This window comes from Nycticebus coucang, chromosome 16, assembly GCF_027406575.1.
Source record: "Nycticebus coucang isolate mNycCou1 chromosome 16, mNycCou1.pri, whole genome shotgun sequence".
Classification (NCBI taxonomy): Eukaryota; Metazoa; Chordata; class Mammalia; order Primates; family Lorisidae; genus Nycticebus; species Nycticebus coucang.
Window position 1 is genome coordinate 70,146,698 of NC_069795.1, and position 23,369 is coordinate 70,170,066.

The 23,369-nt window shown below is 37.5% G+C and overlaps 1 protein-coding gene across 6 annotated transcripts in view; it reads left to right on the forward strand.

The window, feature by feature from the left end:
- Nucleotides 1–23,369, forward strand: part of GTF2E1 (general transcription factor IIE subunit 1) — a 47,836-nt gene that overhangs the window by 19,470 nt on the left and 4,997 nt on the right. For 5 of the 6 annotated variants that reach the window (XM_053565582.1, XM_053565583.1, XM_053565585.1 and 2 more), the window contains 4 exons: nt 3,633–3,834; nt 12,761–13,002; nt 17,238–17,661; nt 22,007–22,082. In XM_053565582.1, coding sequence (XP_053421557.1) covers nt 3,633–3,834; nt 12,761–13,002; nt 17,238–17,661; nt 22,007–22,043 — 905 coding nt within the window. In that variant the 3' untranslated portion in view covers nt 22,044–22,082. Of the gene's footprint in view, nt 1–3,632; nt 3,835–12,760; nt 13,003–17,237; nt 19,073–22,006; nt 22,083–23,369 lie in introns of those variants that run through there. The other variant, XM_053565586.1, reaches the window with a different exon arrangement.

The window sequence follows — 23,369 nt, forward strand, 5'->3', positions numbered from 1 at the left end:
TGAGACAGTTTGGAACAGTTAGGGAATAACCAAAGATAGTGTCCCATCTAAAACCTCTCTAGCCAAGGTCACTACTTGCCCTCTGTTATTACCAAATATAAAAGCTGGATTTCAATTCCTGTTGACCTTGAAATATTAAAGGCCATTTCCTGGAAACACTGTCCTATCCTGCTGGTTGCACCATTTCTGTTTCTCAAGGAGTCCACTTTCTTTGTGTTTATACCGTGAGTGCCTGTTCTCACTCTTCTTAATCTCTTTGGTCTCCTTTATAGCTTCATTTGTCACCTGTATGTTGTTGATTCTTGTATCAAAATTTCTTGTCTAACCCCCTCTCTTGAGCTCTAATCAGTTGTCATGTTAGTTTTTAATGTATCCATTTTGATATTTAAAGCAATTTATTATCTTGTACTTACAAAGAAAAAAGAACTTGTTCTGTATTTTAGCAAATGGTATTCTTGCCCAGTTAGTTAAGCTTGAATCTTTATGTTGATGTCCATTAGTCAGAGATCATCAGATGCACACCGACAGTGAACACAGTTAGGTTTAGTGATGCTTTCTGCAGCAAAGGACGTTACATACCACAGGGAACCATGGAGTGTCAGGAAGACACTCCATGGACACATGGAGTGCTGGACACATCTAGAGGATCTGGGCTTTTGTTGAGTAATTTTGGAAAGGATTTAAGGAAGTGGTGAATGTTTGCTCTAGATTGGGTACTATGAAGAAGTAGAGATAATTCTTGATTGTCTATTTTAATAAGTTTTATCTAAGAGGTGAGAAGAATGGGGCCAAGCTAAAACTACTTGGTAAAGAAGCAGTAGTCACTTGTGCTAGCTGGGTTTTTTTGTAGATTGTATAGAGTCCTTGCTTTTGTCTGTTCTTAGTCATGATTCCACAGTGGCTTCATTTTGCCTCACTTCCATCATGGTCACAGAGGATCTTTTCTGATGTTGGTGATCTGTGAAATTCTGTTTCACAGAAAAATGCCACAGCCTAGCTGTGGGGTCTCAATCAATCTCTTTCTCTCTCTCTCAAAGACTAAGTGGCATTTGGATAGCAGGAAAATGTATTTTAGACAAGTATTTGAACAAAGAATTTACATTCTGCAAGATGGAGTCTGAGAAGCTAAGCTGAAGCAGAACAGCTGACCTAATCTGCTTAGCTCAATTTCTTTCCCACTTTCTTGCCCCGGCCCTCCCCCAATGTTTATCTAGTTAAGGTTTCACTATGATCACAAGGAAGTTTGTCTCAGAAGACTTTGAGGAATTAATCACACATAGACAATAGGTGTTGTGATATTGGTAGATAAAGGTTACTTTGATGATAAGGTGTTTTCCTTGATGATTCAGATATTTTGTTAAAGTGAAAATTACCTTTATGTTTAAACATTTTGCATTATTAGAGCGAAGACTACTTTGATACTGTTTTTTGTCAAATGAATTTAAAATTTTCTAGCTTTGTTTCCTGGTATTCCCATTATAAAAATTATTAGAGTTATAAGTGTGACAGAATAGTTTTTGAGAGACTACTCTCAGTGTTGTCCAGAGTTGCTGACCTTCTGACAAAGTTTAGAGGACCTAATCCCCACCTCTGCATCTGGCTGACAGTGACAGGCAATCAGACCCTTCTGGTAACATTATTACTGGGAATGTGTTGGTAAGATCAAGTGTTCATTGAAACAGAGATGCCTAGGTTGTTTATTCTTTACCCAGGGAGGAAAGGCTGGTGGTGGGGTTATATATCAATTACATATGGGGCCTTTTAAAGCTAAATGTTTAACTACTAAGTGCCAGGCACTAAGTACCTAGTATGGTCTCTTTTAATCTCTCAAGTAAATTGGGTCAGAAAGGAGGGATACATATTGCTGCCATTGGGAATAAGATTCAAACTAGAAATGCATGTGTGTCTAGTGGTGTAGAATGCTAAGTAATGTTTCAGTGGCAAGTTTTAGTGTAATAATTTGGATTGATTTGAATCCTGCCTCCTCCCCACTGCGAATAGTTGTCTGATCTTGAGCATGTTGTTCAACCCTTTTAGAACAGTGGTTCTCAACCGTCCTAATCCTGCGGCCCTTTAATACAGTTCCCGTGGGTCGTGACCCACAGGCTGAGAACCTCTGTATTTTGCAGATTTAAATAGGCAACAATAATAGCAGCTTCAGGGGGTAGGCGATACCTGACACTAGGTAAGCACTCAATATAAAGTAGATGTTGTTACTTTCTTTCATTAGTTATATGACTTTGGATAAATCACACAACTCTAGAGCAGTAGTTTTCAACCTTTTTTTTTTTTTTTTAATCTCAGGGCACCCTTGAATCTACAGTTAAATTTTCACAGCACATTTCAATTATGTTGATCAAAAAAGGAGCAAAAAAAAGAATATACTTACTGAGCTTTGAACTTCTTTTGAAAATAATTTAATTGATGATCTTTAAAAATTTTCATGGCACACCAGGATGCCAGGGCACACCGGTTGAAAATCACTGCTTTAGAGACTCAGTTCTGACTGGCACAGTAACTGAGATAACACCAGGAAGGCTATGTTAACCATTGTGATGAAAATGTGTCAAAAAAAAAAAAATACCTTACAAGATTTGTATAACTATCAAAAAATGTATGCAGAAGTACTTTAGTAACTGAAAGCACTATACAAATCAAGTAAATATTTAATGTCTGATACACAGTCGCTCAAATATTTGTGTTCCCTTCACAGGTAAAGGACTCTGGTTATGATGTTTGGGACCAAATTATAACCTGTTGGTTATGATGTTTTGGGACCAAATTATACAGGATCTTGAATGGATGAAAAATTTAGATTTTGTGTTATGGGCTTTAGAATACAGCTATCAGGTAGACTTTAGAGCTAGCGGATGAAAAGATGAAAGTGGTGGCATAGGAAACTTGGATTGGAGAGGAATAATTTAGAGATTCAAATACCAGATTTAGGAAGCCCTTTCGTCTAAATAATGGTGTTCTAGATTAGTGAAATGAGAGTAGACATGAAAAATCTGAGATATTTCTAAGGAATTACTACAATTTAACTTGCAAGATGGATATGAGGGATATAAAAATAGGAAAAATAAAGACTTCTTGAACTTTAATTTTGGAAATAGATTCATTAATTGTTTTTGATATAAATGGGAGTAAGTTAGAACAAATAGCCTATGACAATATACAGGATGGCCAAAAATTTTTGGTTTCAGTTATTTATTTGGCTATCCCCATTGTGTAGACCCAAATATGTAATGTGTGCAAGAAAGCCATTGAGAAGGGGTATAAATTGCATTGGTAAACTGCAAAGAATTTGGCTTTAAGTTAAAATAAATATATGCTAAAAATGCTGTGATTAAAACCTGCTATGCTGAAGTTAGGGATGATATTACTTTGAAATGGATCAAAAATGATAGCGAGATAGAGAGATGGATGGATATGTGGTAAATCAAATATAGCTAATGGTAAAATCTAGATGGTGGGCACATGGGTGTTTAATATAAAGTTTTTTCAACTGTTCTGTATATTTGAAAGTTTTAATAATAAAATATTGGGGGAGGGCTGGAGGTATAAAGTGTTTGCTTAAAGGCTTGTGTTGAATATTTTACCTCCCTGACCTGAGACATTTGTTTTCTCTGTAGGAACTTTCCGCTGTACTTTTTGCCATACAGAGGTAGAGGAGGATGAATCAGCAATGCCCAAAAAAGATGCACGCACACTTTTGGCAAGGTTTAATGAACAAATTGAGCCCATTTATGCATTGCTTCGGGAGACAGAGGATGTGAACTTGGCCTATGAAATACTTGAGCCAGAACCCACAGAAATCCCAGCCCTGAAACAGAGGTGAGTACAGGCCCTGTGCCTTTTCTTAGAGCACTTTTAAACTTGCCCTTGTTTTAACTAATTTTACTTTGGAGAGTAAGAGTGAGTAAGTAATTTATCATAAGACTAAGGAGTTTCTAAGCTCTGTTATACTTGTTAACTTGTGCCTGTGATGAAATTTGGGTTGTTCTGAATGCAGAACAGTGTGGGCCTTAGGCAATAATCTCTAAATAGTCAGGTTTGACTTCAAGTACTTACTCTACTTGGGCCTGCAGCAACTAAGCCAATTGCTAGCTAATGCTAAATTAGTTGTGCCTCTTGGGGATTTGAATTTTTCTAGCCAACTTTTGAAGGCTGAAGTTGTTTAAGGAATTCAATGTTTTTGAAGCATTTTATATTCTTTGCCTTTCTTTGTTTTAAATACCAATTCCTTCAAAATATAGTAGATGTAACCTGTGGGTTAAAAATTCTGACAGTGCCTTCCTATTTTATCAATGTTCCCTAATGTTTGAATTGGAGAGGTAGCTTTAGTTTTGCCATGCCTTAAACAGTGGTTTATATAGTAAAATCTCCATAATTGACCACCTCCCTACATTGACCAGCTCCTTAAGTTGACCTAATTTTCATCGACTGGACATGCACCATATGTACATATCAGTACAGTAGGCCTAGTTCCTTATGGTGACCACCTCTCTATGTTGACCATTTGTTATAGTCCTTTGGGTGGTCAGAGGTTCTACTGTGTATTCTTTTTAGAATAGTATAAATGAGAATTGGAGTCAAGGAATGTGCTTCTGCTCGACCCTTTTACCTTTCCTTCCCAGTGTCAAGCTGAGTTTATACTCACCTGCTCCCACAGAGCTCAACAGTCTAGTTGTACTTGTATAGTTTCTAGGAGCACTCTTAGTATTTCATTCACTCTGGTACTGATGTTACAGAATAGCCAGTCATAAGCAAACTGAGTTTCTTTTGCATGGTTAAAAGCAATCCAGTTCAGGAAGTTTTGTATTTGTCCAAGTTATTATGAATTTTCTAATCTGGTACATGTGTGAGGCTGCCTTTGCCTGGGATAGCAGAAAATTCAACTCTAGTAGGATCTAGAATTCAATCTATAAGTAGCTGGAACAGTTAGAAAATGTGTCTTCCTCTTTGAATACTACCAGAAACTCTATGCCCAGAAATTTGACAATGTGAAGGAAATGGATAAATATTTGGAATCACACCCTCTCCCTAGACTCAGCCAGGAAGAAATAGAGCTCCTGAACAGACCAATTTCAAGCACTGAGATCAAAGAAACAATAAAAAATCTTCCAACCAAAAAATGCCCTGGTCCAGATGGCTTCACTCCAGAATTCTATCAAACCTTCAAGGAAGAGCTTATTCCTGTATTGCAGAAATTATTTCAAAAAATTGAGGAAGAAGGAATCTTCCCCAACACATTCTATGAAGCAAACATCACCCTGATACCAAAACCAGGAAAAGACCCAAACAAAAAGGAGAATTTCAGACCAATCTCACTCATGAATATAGATGGAAAAATTCTCAACAAAATCCTAGCCAATAGATTACAGCTTATCATCAAAAAAGTCATTCATCATGATCAAGTAGGCTTCAAGGGATGCAAGGCTGGTTTAACATACGCAAGTCCATAAACGTTATCCACCATATTAACAGAGGCAAAAATAAAGATCACATGATCCTCTCAATAGATGCAGAAAAAGCTTTTGATAAAATCCAGCATCCTTTTCTAATTAGAACACTGAAGAGTATAGGCATAGGTGGCACATTTTTAAAACTGATTGAAGCTATCTATGACAAACCCACAGCCAACATTTTACTGAATGGAGTAAAACTGAAAGCTTTTCCTCTTAGAACTGGAACCAGACAAGGTTGTCCTCTGTCACCTTTACTATTCAAAATAGTGCTGGGGCGGCGCCTGTGGCTCAGCGGGTAGGGCGCCGGTCCCATATGCCGGAGGTGGTGGGTTCAAACCCAGCCCCGGCCAAATTAAAAAAAAAAAACAAAAACAAAAAAAAAAACAACAAAATAGTGCTGGAAGTTCTAGCCAATACAATTCGGCAGGACAAGGAAATAAAGGGAATCCAAGTGGGAGCAGAGGAGGTCAAACTCTCCCTCTTTGCTGACGACATGATCTTATACTTAGAGAACCCCAAAGACTCAACCACAAGACTCCTAGAAGTCACCAAAAAATACAGTAATGTTTCAGGATATAAAATCAATGTCCACAAGTCAGTAGCCTTTGTATACACCAATAACAGTCAAGATGAGAAGCTAATTAAGGACACAACTCCCTTCACCATAGTCTCAAAGAAAATGAAATACCTAGGAATATACCTAACAAAGGAGGTGAAGGACCTGTATAAAGAAAACTATGAAATCCTCAAAAAGGAAATAGCAGAGGATATTAACAAATGGAAGAACATACCATGCTCATGGATGGGAAGAATCAACATTGGTAAAATGTCTATACTGCCCAAAGCAATCTACCTATTCAATGCCATTCCTATCAAAATACCAACATCATACTTTCAAGATTTGGAAAAAATGATTCTGCGTTTTGTATGGAACTGGAAAAAAACCGGTATAGCTAAGGCACTTCTTAGTAATAAAAATAAAGCTGGGGGCATCAGCATACCAGATTTTAGTCTGTACTACAAAGCCATAGTGGTCAAGACAGCATGGTACTGGGACAAAAACAGAGACACAGACACTAGGAATCGAACTGAAAACCAAGAAATGAAACTAACATCTTACAACCACCTAATCTTTGATAAACCAAACAAGAATATACTTTGGGGGAAAGACTCCCTATTCAATAAATGGTATTGGGAGAACTGGATGTCTACATGTAAAAGACTGAAACTGGACCCACACCTTTCCCCACTCACAAAAATTGATTCAGGATGGATAAAGGACTTAAATTTAAGGCATGAAACAATAAAAATCCTCCAAGAAAGCATAGGAAAAACACTGGAAGATATTGGCCTGGGGAAAGACTTCATGAAGAAGACTGCCATGGCAATTGCAACAACAACAAAAATAAACAAATGGGACTTCATTAAACTGAAAAGCTTCTGTACAGCTAAGGAGACAATAACCAGAGCAAAGAGACAACCTACACAATGGGAAAGGATATTTGCATATTTTCAATCAGACAAAAGCTTGATAACTAGGATCTATAGAGAACTCAAATTAATCCACATGAAAAAAGCCAACAATCCCATATATCAATGGGCAAGAGACATGAATAGAACTTTCTCTAAAGATGACAGACGAATGGCTAACAAACACATGAAAAAATGCTCATTATCTCTATAAGAGAAATGCAAATCAAAACAACCCTGAGATATCATCTAACCCCAGTGAGAATGGCCCACATCACAAAATCTCAAAACTGCTGATGCTGGCGTGGATGTGGAGAGAAGGGAACACTTTAACACTGCTGGTGGGACTGCAAACTAGTACAACCTTTCTGGAAGGAAGTATGAAGAAACCTCAAAGCACTCAAGCTAGACCTCCCATTTGATCCTGCAATCCCATTACTGGGCATCTACCCAGAAGGAAAAAAATCCTTCTATCATAAGGACACTTGTACTAGACTGTTTATTGCAGCTCAATTTACAATCGCTAAAATGTGGAAACAGCCTAAATGCCCACCAACCCAGGAATGGATTAACAAGCTGTGGTATATGTATACCATGGAATACTATTCAGCCATTAAAAAAATGGAGACTTTACATCCTTCGTATTAACCTGGATGGAAGTGGAAGACATTATTCTTAGTAAAGCATCACAAGAATGGAGAAGCATGAATCCTATGTACTCAATTTTGATATGAGGACAATCAATGACAATTAAGGTTATGGGGGGGGAAGCAGAAAGAGGGACGGAGGGAGGGGAGTGGGGCCTTGGTGTGTGTCACACTTTATGGGGGCATGACATGATTGCAAGAGGGACTTTACCTAACAATTGCAAACAGTGTAACCTGGCTTATTGTACCCTCAATGAATCCCCAACAATAAAAAGAAAAAAAAAAGAAAGTGTGTCTTCCCAACACCGGAAGTCCTGAGGTAGTACAGTTCAGAATTGGTTAATTTCACAGCTCAATTACATCTGCAAGGACCTAGTTTTTTCCCATCTTTATACTCCGCTGAACTCAGCCTGTTGGTTGTCCTTTTGGGACTATGAGGGGAGCTAGCCTAAGGTGAATGAAAATGTCCAGATGCAAAAGAGATCTTCCCTTCCTTGTGTCCTATTTTGAAACTGAAGAAAGGATAAAGGACGCCCTCTGGGAAAGCTGTCTGTCCCCCTTACTCTCACTGGCTAGCATTGCTTTATATGTTTCTTTCTAAATAAGCATCTGGCAAAGGAATTGAGATCACATGAATAGTACTTAGACTAATTAAGATTTACCTCCTTGGGCTTGGGAAGGTCCCAAAGTTCTTAAGAGCAATTAGGCATGGGATTTGAATAAAACCAATAAGCAAAAAGGAGCGGAGCCACAGTTGGCAGGGAACTAGTATCCACATCACAGGTAGGAGGTAGGCTCAAGTGTTTGTTAATGGCCTTTTGGTCTCTTATGAAAGGTTTTTTTAGTATCTTTTTCTGTCCACTTAAATTTGGCTCTAACATGAAGTCCATGAAGTAAATTAATTTTACAAAAATACATAATTCAGATTAGGAGTTATTTCATGCTGAAGTTTGATTCAACACACTGGTTACTTTCTACACAATATAATACTATCTGAATTAGTCTTGTATTTCCTCTTCTGTTTGTACTTATTTGTCCTGTTTATCAAGATGCTTCCTCACTACGGTGTCATTTGGTCACCACCACCACTGGCATCCTACATCTGATGTCCCCCACCTACCACAGTCCAGCTCCCATTCTAGGATCTTTATTTAGATACCATCCATGGGTGAGGCAAGTCTTAGTGGTAATTAGCGACTATCAGCTTGCTGTACCAAGTCATCAGCTTGCTGTATCAAGTCACCTTCCCTATCAGGAATGGTGGTGAATCCAGGGATAAAGAAAAATCAGAAAGTAAAGAAAATTAATTGATTGGGAAAAGGATACCCCATAGCTCAGTCACTGAGTAAGAAGGGGATAAATGGAGGCAGGAAAGAAAGACAAAATGGGATCCCTAGAGCTGCCAGCCAAAACAAAGTACAATTGTTTCCGTGTGGTCAGAGGAAAAAATCATCAGACCTAGATTAGAGGATGTTACCCTGGCTAAGATGGCCTTACAAAGCATTTGACAAGCTCCACTGCCTGAATATAACATCCTGCAAGTGGTATTAATTTGGCCTTTCTGTACTATAGGAACATAAGTTTTGTAATAGTCAACCCTGCTCCAAAGATTTAATCCTGCCTCAGTACAGAAAAGAATCAGGGGGAGAGTGCCAGGATAATAAAAAAAAGACCAAGTGATATCAAAGCTTGTGTCAGAGGCTGCTTCTACAGAACTGTTAGTAAGCCCAACCCAAGAGTGGATAGACAGTCCTAGTCACCCACTGGTAATAAATAAAATCTTCCTATTTTTCAGAAATAGAAGTCCTGGCCAATAACCTTGCCTTTTTCATTATGTCTTAACACTCACCTTAAAGATCTTTAAAAATTTAGTTTTGAAATAATATTCCTCTATCACATCTGAGTAAGAATTACATCTTTTAAAAGTTCTGAAATTTCTGAAATAATATAAAAAGATTCAAACATGGATTGCCATTTTTGTCATCTTCAATTAAAATCTGTACATTCTCTCTGTAGAAGAAATTAAAATATCAGAAGGAGTGAACCCAGATGTCTCTCATCTAGAATTTCTATCAATTTCTTTGATATATACAAACTAAGTTTTTTGAAATGTAGTTTTCACTAACCCGTACGCATTCCCTAAAGGGGCCCATTCATAGCACCGCTTAGAGATGAAGTTGTAAATGGGATGTGAAAGCACTTCTACTCATCACAGTGTAGAGCATTCAAAATTCAACCTCACAATATATTAGAATTGTATAGATCTGGTTCATATTTTAATTATTGTTTTGTTTTTTTGAAGTACAGTTTTAGGGAAGAATGTGAGAATGCTACAATTTAAGCAAACATTTATCAAGTTTTTGTTAAAGTGAAGTCCTCCATAATGAAGACGATTTTATATTAAGAATTTAAGTAGTAGTGAATTTTAAAATCTCAAAAATTTAAATACTTGCATAGTAATAATATTATACTCCTCAGATTATTTGTATTTTTGCTCCTTCCTGTCTCTGTTCTTCTTATGCTTTCTTGTCTTACACTTTCTTCACTCCAGATATCCTCACAGTTTCTGTGGGTCACAAATCTAGGCACATAGGCACAGCTTAACTAGGTTTCCATCAGGCTGGTGTTAGCCAGGCTGTATTACCCATTAGAGGTTCAGCTGGGAGGAGGCCTCTTCCAGACTCCCTGGGTTGTCATTAGGACCAAGGACCTTGATTTTCTTCAGTCTCAGATTGGCTCAGGATTTAGATTTGTCTGTGTCTGTGGTGAAGGTAGAAGTAAAATCTGTAGATTCAGCTCTCAGTGATTAAAAATACTTCCTTTTAAAAATTGTTCCTCCCCTTCAAAAAAATTGTTATAAATTTTAAAATTTGTTTGACTTGTGATTAAATGTCTCCTGCCTCAAATTGAAATAAAAACCCATGCTTGAATTTCTTTAAAAGCAGAAAGCTGAAAACAAAAGCCTTCTAAAAAAAATAGCCTTATGTTAATGTTTATTTTAATTGTCCTATTCTTTCTCTTTAATTTTCTTATTTTTGTACTCAAAGTACTTCTCATACCTTCATGAGACAGTTTTCAGAATTAATGCTAATAATAGAGAATAGAGGAAAACTATGTGTTCAGGATTATATATAAAGAGAAACAGAATAGCCTCAGAAAGAGTGAGTCACTTAAGAATCTGGATGAAAGAAAGACAGGTAAGAATGAAGTTAGCCAGATCAGAGCTAGAGAAACTTGCCTTTTCTGTCTCTCCCAGGTAGGGTTAGCTAACTGAGGGAAACACTCTTTGGGGCAGACGGGTATGCAGAGCAGGCTCAGCACAGCAAGATAAGGATGGTGGCTGAGGATAGAAGGGACCTGGAAAGGAGTTAGAGACAAATGAATGGGTGAGGGAGAAAAGGGCTCATAACGTAGAGTAAGCGCAGAAACATACCAAAACAGATCAGATTAAGAGATAGGAGGAAAAAAGTACATGCTGAGGGCCGCCAAAATTTAAAAAGCCACCCTACACAAAGTGAGCAGTCACATTCCAGTGAAGGCAGCCACAAAGCCTTTTAGAAAAAAACATGGGAACAGGTAGAAGATAGAGAAGGACTAGGGTCAGATAAGTTGAGACAAACAGGAAGTATTACAAAAAGTAACATCAGATGAAGGCAGAAAGAAATTATTTGTAACTGCAGCATAAGATTTTAAAATATAGCAAGACAGATGAATTGGGCATGTTTAGAGAGAGATGCCTCAAAGACTTAGATTTAGAGCGGAGAGCAGATGAGACAAAAGAAGTGACTGAGACATGGAACAGATGGAACAAGCACCAGGAAGGAAGGGCTTGGGTACAGTCCTGGGTACAGTGCTAGAATCAGGAAGAGGATGCCAAGGCTGGATGGCATGTATTAAATGACCGGATCGTTGTGGATTGGACAACTGGAAAGAGCGAATTTTTTTATTGCAAAAGTAGCAGTGGCCCTATAGATATCCAGAGGACGGGGGGCAGAGAGGAAGGATGGGATGAGCCCAAGTCTATCTCCAGAGGATGGTCAGAACACAACGTTGTCAGGGAGAGATGTCATGTGCCAAAGTAGTGGTTAGATTCAGAATGAGACAGGGCTCCACACAGGAGACAGGATACCTGGGAAAGAAGGGGAGAAAAATGGAGAAGTTAAGGAGAAAGACATCAGTGGCTGCTGAAGGGAACACAGAAAAAGGTGTAGCGTGAGCAGGTTGTTCAACAAACGTGAGGATAGTTATGCGGTAAAACAAACAGCTGTGCGAACAGAGAGGGAGGGTCATGCATATAAGTTGAAGCAGAAAGCATCAGTGTCAGGCAGAGCAAGACAAGGTCTGAGCTTAGACACAGAATCAGGTACAGTGAGAAGAATTTGGAGCAGATTGAGTGTGAAATAAGCAGGCAACACAGAACAGAAGAAAAACTGAAAACTTGGCCTGACTTATAGAGGTGGGGGAACATAAGCGACTAAACAAGGCTAACAGGAGAGAAGTTCATGGGTAGTAGAAGTAAAAAGTAAAACAAGATAGTCTGAGAAACAGATCATGGTGCAAAGTAGAAACAGCGGTTGGGGATGTAGCATAGATGTGGAGATAGAAAGATATAACTCAATAGGAAAAGAGGCTAGCCCACGCAGGAGGGGTGTGACTGACTTGGTGAGTAGCAGATGAACTTAATTCTCAAGCTTTTCCATGGTCATCACCCAAAGTATAGGAAAAAGCAAGTAGAACTGCTTTGAAATATTCTTGGTTGACCTGAGAGTAGATTTTTTAAACATTTGTTTTGTTTTTTTAAAAATACTTATGAATGGTATTACTGGAAGAGATTTTTCCCAGATCCTAGCGTTCTTAAGTGGATTAAGTCCCTACCATATCATTCTTCTCTTGTGAGTAGTTACTAAAACATCTTCCTCTGTAAAACCTCAGTCGTTTATGTACACCAGAGGATCCAGTGCTTGAAGAACTTAACTGGAAATATGTAGTCTGGTGTGTTGTTCTAACCCATGCTACTTTCACCCTGACGTATAGAAGTGGTTTCTCAGAATTATTAAAGCATGTGTATATGATTGCTACATAGCATTTATTTATAATGCCTCAGTAATGACCCAGCCATCCTTTTCAAAACACCAAGACTTTAACTTTTCTTTTTCCTATACTCTTTTTATATAGCAAGGATCGTACAGCATATACTGCTGGAGCTGCTGGCCTGGCAGGTGGGCACCACCGGGAAGCATGGACCACCAAAGGTCCCTCTTATGAGGACTTATACACTCAGAATGTTGTCATTAACATGGATGACCAAGAAGATCTTCATCGAGCCTCACTAGAGGGGAAATCTGCTAAAGAGAGGCCCATTTGGTTGAGAGAGAGCACTGTCCAAGGGGCATATAGTTCTGAAGAGATGAAAGAAGGTAAGAGTAGAAGTAATCAGTAATCAGATGTGTCTTGGGTTCAATGTAACTTGGTTTAATGGTAAACTGGGCAATTCTTAGTTTTATTGATAATCCACTATACCTGTTGTACAAAATAAGTAATTGCATTATATCAGGAAGACATCTAGCAGTAAGTACAAAAACCAACCAGTGTACTCATACTATCCTTCAACTTAGTGGAAATAACAAATAGCTTTATAAATCTCTATTTTTACACTTGAAAAATTGCCGTCTCTTCATCTTAATTTCTTAGAAAAGTGCTATTGTGTTCAAGGTGGCCACATTTACCTCTCCTGCAGTCTCTTATTGTCCTAATTAATATGTGTTTTTCTGACTTGGGAAGCAAAACTACGTACTATTCCAAACTTTTTTAATGTCGTCTGTCATGAACATTAGCAGGGAGTTTGTGCTGCCTGAAATACGTTCGGAGATACCACATGTATAAAGGATTGAACAGTCTCACAGTCCAAAAAGATTTACGTTTTACTCTAAGTTACTGGGTTCAAGACATTGGGTGGTGATGATTTAGGAGTATGTAGAAAATGGGAGGCTAAGACTGGACAAAGATTACTCAAACTGGGAAGTAGAGATGAATGGGAATCTGCACCTCTTGTTAGATACTATCAGTATGTGAATTTACCTGCTATTCCCAGTTATGTATCATGGCTAACGCATCACCTGAATCACTTGTTTCCTGACCTTTCCCCTGACTTATTTTTCCTTCATAATGAGCATTTAGCACACTATTATTTGAAAGTAGTATGAAGGTGGGTAGTGATGGTAAAAGCAGACCTCTAGTGATTCTCTTAGACATTTAAATTTTAATAAGAGAAAAGTTTTCCTTGGCAAGTTTTCCTTTATTCTCTTTTCCTCCTCTGATCAGCATACTATGTTAGTTATTTTTGATTCAAATTGTTCTAGATTATACAGGATGAACATCAAGTTCGTGTGCAGTTTACTATGTTAAACTATTTTAAATTGCACACGCCCTTTATGTCCACCCTGTATAGCAGTTAGGCTGTACAGCTATTTAATAGATTTGTTTTCTCCAACTTGATTTTTTTGCCTGTTTTTGAGGCAACCAAACTTTTTTTCTTTGAACTTAGAAACAAAATTGAATAAAATTTGTTAACCAACATTATATATAATTAAGCTGAGAAATTTAATGTTTTGTGTGTATAAAAATGATAGAATGTGAATCATATGGGCCTTAAATAAGTCATCCAGTCTAGTCAGTTAAGTTTTGTATTTCTTTTTACATAAAATAGGATAGTATGTTGTTTTCAGTTCATCTTTGAAAGTATTATGATAGTAGAATAGCCTCTAGTGAGTGAAATTATGAAGTGAATCTTATTTGTGCTATGCTTAATTTCCTCAAATTTCATCATGTTATCTTTCAGAAATTTTTATTTTATTTTTTTGTGAAACAGTCTCAGTCTGACACCCTGGATAGAGTGCAATGATGTCATCATAGCTCACAGCAACTTCAGTCTCTTGGGCACAAATGATCTTCTTGCCTTAGCCTCCCTAGTAGCTGGGATTTCAGGCACCTGCCACAATACCTGGCTAATTTTTCTACTTTTTGTAGAGTCAGGATCTCGCTCTTGCTCAGGCTGGTCTAAAACTCCAAGCAATCCACTCTCCTTGGCCTTCTGAAGTACTAGGATTAGAGGCATGAGCCACCATGCCTAGCCAATATATCTTTCAGAATTTTCTAGATTTCAGTCACATCTCATAATTATACTGAAAGTTCTAATTTTTTTTGAATCTACTTTTCTTATAAATAGTCCTCTTTCCCACCTCTACCTACAGTTTTTGTTGATTTTGATTGTCTTTCTCTGGACCATTTCCAATTATAATGTACTTTTAGACTAATAACCAGAACAATATGTGTTGTTTATGCATAAGATTCATCACTAATCATTTGAGTTTTGTTTCCTGTATCTTCTGACATTTTGTTTGTCGCTTTGTTTGTGAAGCATGTTAAGATCAATAATTTCAGAAACCTGTGCAGGTACTTCTTAGAATCCTCTTCTACCTTGAATCCAATAGGTTGAATCAATGTCTTTTAGCATATTTCAGATTATTTTTCTGTAGGCAGATTTTCATGCACTTGCCAGTATAAAACTAGGTCTACTACCTTGCTGCTCATTTATACAACCTTCAGTTCTTCTTATGTTTTTTGATGCAGCTTGGCCTTTAAGCACTCTGAATTGCTTATCACAGTGGTTCTCAACCATCCTAATGCCGCGGCCCTTTAATACAGTTCCTGTGGGTCACAACCTGCAGGTTGAGAACCGCTGGTAGCATAATCAGTGAACTTGATAGTTTCACGATATACGTCATCTTTGACAATTATAGTGCTGTTAAATAAGACTTTTTGTAGAACTATATTTTCACTTACCATCCAGAGATTTGTTCATTTATCCTTGTTTTTTGTTTTCCATCTTCTTCTATAACAGAATAAGTCCTTATTTCTGTCAGAAATCTGTCAGGAAACTGATTTGTTTTCTCCTATTTTTATATTTACTTTAAATACTACTCAAAACCCTATATTGGTAGTATTAAACTGTTTAGAATATTCTTTTAGAAGCAATTACTGCCTTAGAGATTTGTGTTCATTCTTTGCCTTTATGTTATTGTTGAAATTTTGCATTGGCAATAAGAGCTCTAGGGAGGAAGTTCAGCCTTTGGCAATGTTTTGAAGTAGTTAAGTTTGATTTTAACTCTTGTTTTGATATCCATCAAAAGCCTCTTTTCTCTGACCTAAACTTTTAATTTGTCAATTCCAGTTTCCCTTTCTCTTATCTGCCAAAATGTGCAGCAGTTACAGCTAATCCATTCTAATGTGTTGATGAGAAAATGCTTTCATTTCATCCATGGTCAGAAATGAGCATTTTTGAGCCTTCTCTTGATGATGTTAATGATAAATAACCCTATTCTAAGCACTACGTACACATGCACTAAATCCTCACAGTAATCCAGTGACATAAATACTATTTTTTTTTCCCTTTCTGTACTTGAGAAAAGTAAAGCAGAGAGATAAGTAACTTGTCCAAAGTCACATAGCTAATAAGTGTTAGGGTTTAAAGTGAGGAATTAGATTACAAACAACATTTTTATTTCTTTTATGTATTTTTAATGGCGATGTGTTTGGTAGTATAACAAAATGCAGAATACAGCTGTTTTTCTGAAATATTTTCTCTACACTGTATCACAGAGGATGTATACACAAAATGATAGGTGTGAGGTGAGGTGAGAGAAGTTTCATTCCTAAATTCACATCCCTTCATTATAAAGAGTTCGGTTCGAAGTATGCTTAGTTTGCTTTAGGAAAATAAAACTGCCATTTTTTCACTCAGTCATCATATAGTGGCAGGTATTCTCTAGGTACATGGGATAATGTCTGTGAATAAAAAAGATAAATGTATTTTGTGGTTGAACCTGCATCCTGGAAATGGGGGAGCGACAAAGACAATGGACATAATTTATTTATTGTGTTAAAAATTAAGTGCTGTGGGGAAAATGATAAAGCCATTGGGAATGAGGGATGGGGTGAATTCAAAGAAGGTGACAGCTGAGTAAAGACATGAAGGATGGGAAGGAGCTGTGTGGGTACCTATAGGAAAAATATTCCAGGCAGAGGGAACAGGCCATATAAAGGGCATGAAGTAGGAGTCCACAGAGACCACTGTGGCTGGAGCAGAATAAGCAAGAAGAGGTCAGGAAGGGTTCCAGTTATGTGTAGGACTTTATAAGCCACAGTAAGGCTTTTGGCTTTTACACTGAGCAAGAGGAAGAACCATCTTTTGATTTGCTATTGTGCCAGCTACCATACTTAGTCCTTTATAGACGTTATTTCATGTGTTCTTATCCAAAGCCTTAGAATGTAGATGCTTTTATCATCCCATTTTATAGAAAAAGGTATTGAAGTTTAGAGATAACTTGCTCATGGTGCTGTAGCTTGCATGAACCAGGATTCAGTCCATGCTATATTAACTCCTAAGATCTACGTCTTTGGTCTTTATGATACTTAAGCTCTAGTTATAAGAAACATTTGAATATCTTATAAACAGCAGCTCAAGAAAGGGAACTAGTGAAGTCTGTGTTATTTCATTATATTATTATATATTTAAATATACTAAAATAATATTAGTTATAAAGGAATACCATTTATATTTAAGGATATTGACTTTCTGAGTTTTACTCCCCAGGTGGCATAGATATGGATGCATTTCAGGAGCGTGAGGAAGGCCGTGCAGGGCCTGATGATAATGAGGAGGTCATGCGAGCACTGCTTATTCACGAGAAGAAGACTCTCTCTGCTGCGGCTGGTTCAGTGGGGGCGGCTGCTCCTGTGACCACCGCCAATGGCAGTGACTCAGAGAGTGAGACCAGTGAGTCAGATGATGATTCTCCACCGCGTCCTGCGGCTGTGGCTGTACATCGTCGAGAAGAGGATGAGGAGGAGGAGGATGAGTTTGAAGAAGTAGCAGATGACCCCGTTGTCATGGTGGCTGGCCGTCCATTCTCCTACAGTGAAGTGAGTCAACGGCCAGAGCTGGTAGCCCAGATGACACCGGAAGAAAAGGAAGCATACATAGCGATGGGACAACGCATGTTTGAGGACCTCTTTGAGTGAGCTGTCTCTACTTTTTCCTCCTTTCTCTGATGCTCACCTTAGAAAGAAAATGTTTTAGTGGCTTTCTGCTCCTCTTGATGTGAAGCAACTTTAATTTTGTACAAAGAATAATGGAGAAAAAGTTTGATTTTTATGTCAGATAGTTTTCAGCAAGGTAGGTTGGCTATAAGCATTCCCTTCCCTACTATTAATACAGTATTAATATTTTGCTATATTTCTTTATCTATTTTTTCCTTTGCTTTTAAAGACACATTTTTCTCTCTTCTGAAATGAGTGAGGGAAATCCTTAAGTAAATTCTTCCTGTCTACCTGCAGAATAGGTTATCAACCTACTCTGATAGGTTACAATAATTCATTGGTGATATCCTTTTTTATCTGTTCTGACTAAGCATTCCAAATAATTCCTTATATTGCTGCCAACCAAAGCAACTTTCCAACAGAAAAATTATTGATAAAGGAGAAAAAATTCTAAAACTTCTCCCAAATTTGAGTATTTGCTCAAAATTGAGTTTGGGGGTCAATATGTAAGGGGAGGTTGGAGTATGTGTGGAAGAAGGATGGATATGCCTGAGTCTCCTGATTAATATTTGAACCAGAATTTGTGTCTTTAAAATTGAACCAAGCGGTAGATTCTGTTGTTTTGCTTAATCCTTTTTGGTTTGAACTTAGGGTAATAGAAAACAAAGTATGCTTGGTAAACCTTATGAAAAAAACAAGAAAAAACATAGACAATGGATAAGAAGTCCATATAAAGTATTGAAGAGCAGAGAGCATTGGGAACAGTGCCTTAGAACTCCCTGAATTTGATCTGATTTGGACTTTTTTTTGTGTAGAGCTGAGAACGGTCCCATTTCTGACCCCCTTCTTCTATAAACCCTTTGTCAGTGCTATAAATTGTTTAATGAAGCCTTTCCAGCAGAAATCAACATAGAATGATTGATTACTCTCCCTTGCCCTCCCCAACATCATGAAAGGCTTTCTCTGTTTCACTTTTTATTCCTGTCAGACATGGTACTGTTGAGTGCATCCTTTATATTTTTGAGTATTGTGACCTAAAGGAACAGTTTATTTTGGATTCTGATATGTAGCGTGGTATTATTCCCTAAGGCAGAACTTCAAAAATAAAGAACTTTCATACAAGGGTCTACTACAATTGTAATTTTTGTAATATTTTTTCTTACATTGTAATTTTATTTATCATTTCATATTACACATGTGAAGTTAAGATAGCATTTTAGAGTATCTGAGCCTTGTATGAAGTAATGTTTCATTTATCTGGGTTGTATTAATGACTGAATATTGACAATAAATCTATTTTATACTGACTGCTATTTGTTACTTCCTATCTCTGTATAATATCTTGTAACATATTATAATCAAAATGAATACTCTTCCCATTAAAAAAAATTAAAGACTTTTTTATCTTATTAGCCATATTATTTCTAAAAATAGATGCATCATGTGTGACCTAAATTTTTTCTGGCAATAAGTTGCCTTAACAATGACCTTGATGTATTAACTTTACATTGGTTATTAGACAGAAGGTTAAGAAGTGATGCTATTCAACTTTATTTTATTTTTATTTTATTTTATTTTATTTTTTATTAAATCATAGCTGAGTACATTAATGCGATCATGGGGCACCATATACTGGTGCTATTCAACTTTAAAACATTATCTTTTAAGCTTTCATAGTTCTAGAAAAAGTTAATTTAAGTAGGTATTTTAAAATGTACTTAATGTTTTTAAAACTGTATGTTCTTATCTGTGTATGTGGAGTTTGTGTTACGGAAAAATGTTACAACTGAATACAGAAATATGAATAAGAGTATTCATTGCAGAAGTATTTGAAGTAGAATAGAAAGATACACTAAATGTGCATTAATCAGTGATTAAATTACATTCTCATGAAACTACAAAGCTATAAAAGAGAATATAGTGAGGCCAGCCATGGTAGAGTGGCTCACACCTGTAATCCTAGTACTCTGAGAAGCTGAGGTGAATGGATTGCTTGAGCTTAGGAGTTTGAGACCAGCCTAAGCAAGAATGAGACTCTGTCTCTGCTAAAAATAGAAAAATGAGTCAGGTGTTGTGGCAGGCACCTGTAGTCCCAGCTACTTGGGAGGCAGAAGCAAGAGGATTGCTTGAGCCCAGGAGTTCAAGGTTGCTGTGAGTGATGCCGCCATTAGACTCTAGCCTGGGGCAACAGAGTAACAATCTGTCTCAAAAATAAAATGTATAGTGAGCTGTGTGCGGTAGTATTTACCTATAGTCCCAGTTATTCAGGAAGTTGCAGGAGGATCACTGTATTAACAGTGAGAAAACATCCATAGTGTGTTAAATATAGGACTCAGTTTTTCTAGAGTTTTCCATAGGTAGCGATAACCTGTGTCTCGTAGTAAACATTGTCTCTGCCCTTGAAGCCTTTTAATGTAAAAGAAAAAGTAGCTAACATAGTGCTTACTTTGTGCCAGACACTATTTTAAGTGCTTTGCATATGTTGACTTATTCTTTTCATAATAAACTTATGAGGAAGGTATAAATATATAAGTAGTATAATTGGAGATGATAGTTAACAGTGATCTTAAGCTGTTATAATGAAAAAGATATTCCCAATTTGGAAAAAAAAAAAAATAAAAAAGGACATTTAATGAATTTCATGTAGTACTTACGTAGTAAAATTAAAGAAATAGAGTGACAAAGGCAAGCTGTTTTTATGTTGATGCTAGGATTTTTAGTAGTCCTGTTTTGGGTTTTTAAATCCTGGGTTCATCATTTCTTTGGATAAATATCTCGAATTTATACTCAAAATTAATAGGAAACTATAATTTAATATGGAAAATTTTGAACACTACCCCCTTATTTCAATACCATATCTAATAAGACTCAATAGAGTTTATATTACTTTATCAGACAGGTTTATCTTTTGAGTGGCTCAAATTCAAGGTGAGGAAAACCACTCAGTGACAGAAGGATCAAAAATGGCAGCCCAGCCAATTATCAGCCTCTGAACTCTTTTTTTTTTTTTTGTAGAGACAGAGTTTCACTTTATTGCCCTCAGTAGAGTGCCATGGCGTCACACAGCTCACAGCAACCTCCAACTCCTGGGCTTAGACGATTCTCCTGCCTCAGCCTCCCGAGTAGCTGGGACTACAGGCACCCGCCACAATGCCCGGCTATTTTTTTGTTGCAGTTTGGCCGGGGCTGGGTTTGAACCCACCACCCTTGGTATATGGGGCCGGCACCCTGCTCACTGAGCCACAGGTGCCACCCAGCCTCTGAACTCTTAATAAGAGCAGACTCACAGGTTGGTAGATACATGTAGTCATAGTGTCTCTTGACTCCAGGACAACTGGAGTTATCATTACCCACAACCTACACTAACATAGGGATGGCAGGAATTTGGTTTCTCTGAATGTAGTTGACTATGTTAGTGTAACTCAAGTGTCAGCTTCCCAGGTATCCCAACATTTCCACTGTCTTTTAGAATTTAAATAGAACTTTTCATGCTAACATGCCAGAACACAGTTCTTTTGATAGGTGAGAGGAAAGGAGAGGAGGCAGGGAGCTTATATCCCGTCTTTTATGACTTCTCTGTCTCTCTGTACTGACTCCCAGAACCATCAACATAGTTGTGCAGTAGATCTTCACTGAAATTTTATAGTAATGACCAAGGAGAGAGGGGCATAGTCAAAGAACAAGACTGGATTTTATTCATCCTTGTTAAAGAATCTCTTAGCCATTCTCATAGGTTTCATTCTAAGTAGAAACCTACCTTCAAATCTTACTAAAATTTCAGTTTCCTTTTTCCTTCTCTTCATCACCCCTTTCCAAAGACCTTGGAAAGTTCTAACTGTATTATAGAAAATAACTTATTTATTTTGTTCCTTTTCCTCCTAAATAGTGCCTTAAAAGCTCTTATTGTATCCCAATGGCCCAGCAATGTTTCCCTAACCAAGGAGCAATCTCTCTACCTCTAGGAGTCAGCAAAGGAAGTTAACTGGCTTTGAAATGAACAGGTTTCTCTCCCCACAGCACTAAAACAATATCACTCATCTTACTTTGCCAAAAATAAGGTGATGAATAAACAACTTTGGCTATAGGTTATTCATAACCCGTGTCTGGTGGAAAACTTTCATTCTTCAGCCTTTAGTGCCTTTTAAGCTTTTTTTAATTTGAAGCCCTTTGCTCTCCCAGATACCTTAAGGCATTTAAGTATAAATGGCTAAAAGAAATTGTTCAATGTGGCATATCCTTTAAGTTGGGAAACTAGCTTCTAATTCAGGCTCCAGCTAGCTAGGCACTGTTTTCCTGTGACACTGTTATCTGATGTATTTCTAGGTCAGTTTCTCAACTGTCAATGAGAAGACTGTTCTAGGATCACCAAGATTCCCTCCAGCTCTAATATTTTGTGAAGGTAGGTGGTATTTTATTTTAAAATAAAATCCAAATAAGAACAAAATTTCTGAAATACTATAGCAATTCAAACCAGGCACAGGATATATTATTAACTATTGGGGGACTAATGTAGGTTTAGGATTGAGGTTGTAGCAAACTCCAGCATAAACAAGTAGGTTTCTCCTTTTTTTTTTTTTGATATACAGTCTCAAGCTGTCACCTTGGGTAGAGTGCTATGGCATCATAGCTCATGGCAACCTCCAACTCTTGGGCTCAAGCGATCCTCTTGCCTCAGTTTTTCTATTTTTAGTAGAGATGGGGGTCCCACATTTTGTACAGGCTGGTCTTGAACCTGTGAGCTCAAGCTATCCACCTGCCTTGGCTTCCCAGTGTGCTAGGATTATAGGTGTGAGCCACCAAGGGTTTCTCCTTCATCTTGCCAAGGTACTTTACTTCTAGTCATCTAGAAAGGAGGGAGAAATGATCAACTATTTCTTTATGGTATTGTTTGAGACCAGTTGGACATTGAAAGGAAGCTCCCTAGCCCACGCTCATCTTACTACCTTGAGGTAACCATGGTTGATAGTTGGGTCTGTATCTTCCCAGACCTTTTCTAGGCCTTTAGAAACCACACATACATTTTCCTCTTAGAACTGGAACCAGACAAGGTTGTCCTCTGTCACCTTTACTCTTCAACGTAGTGCTGGAAATTCTAGCCAATACAATTAGGCAAGACAAGGAAATAAAGGGAATCCAAATGGGAGCAGAGGAGGTCAAACTCTCCCTCTTTGCTGACGACATGATCTTATACATAGAGAACCCCAAAGACTCAACCACAAGACTCCTAGAAGTCATCAAAAAATACAGTAATGTTTCAGGATATAAAATCAATGTCCACAAGTCAGTAGCCTTTGTATACACCAATAACAGTCAAGATGAGAAGCTAATTAAGGACACAACTCCCTTCACCATAGTCTCAAAGAAAATGAAATACCTAGGAATATACCTAACAAAGGAGGTGAAGGACCTGTATAAAGAAAACTATGAAATCCTCAAAAAGGAAATAGCAGAGGATATCAACAAATGGAAGAACATACCATGCTCATGGATGGGAAGAATCAACATTGTTAAAATGTCTATACTGCCCAAAGCAATCTACCTATTCAATGCCATTCCTATCAAAATACCAACATCGTACTTTCAAGATTTGGAAAAAATGATTCTGCGTTTTGTATGGAACTGGAAAAAAACCGTATAGCTAAGGCACTTCTTAGTAACAAAAATAAAGCTGGGGGCATCAGCATAC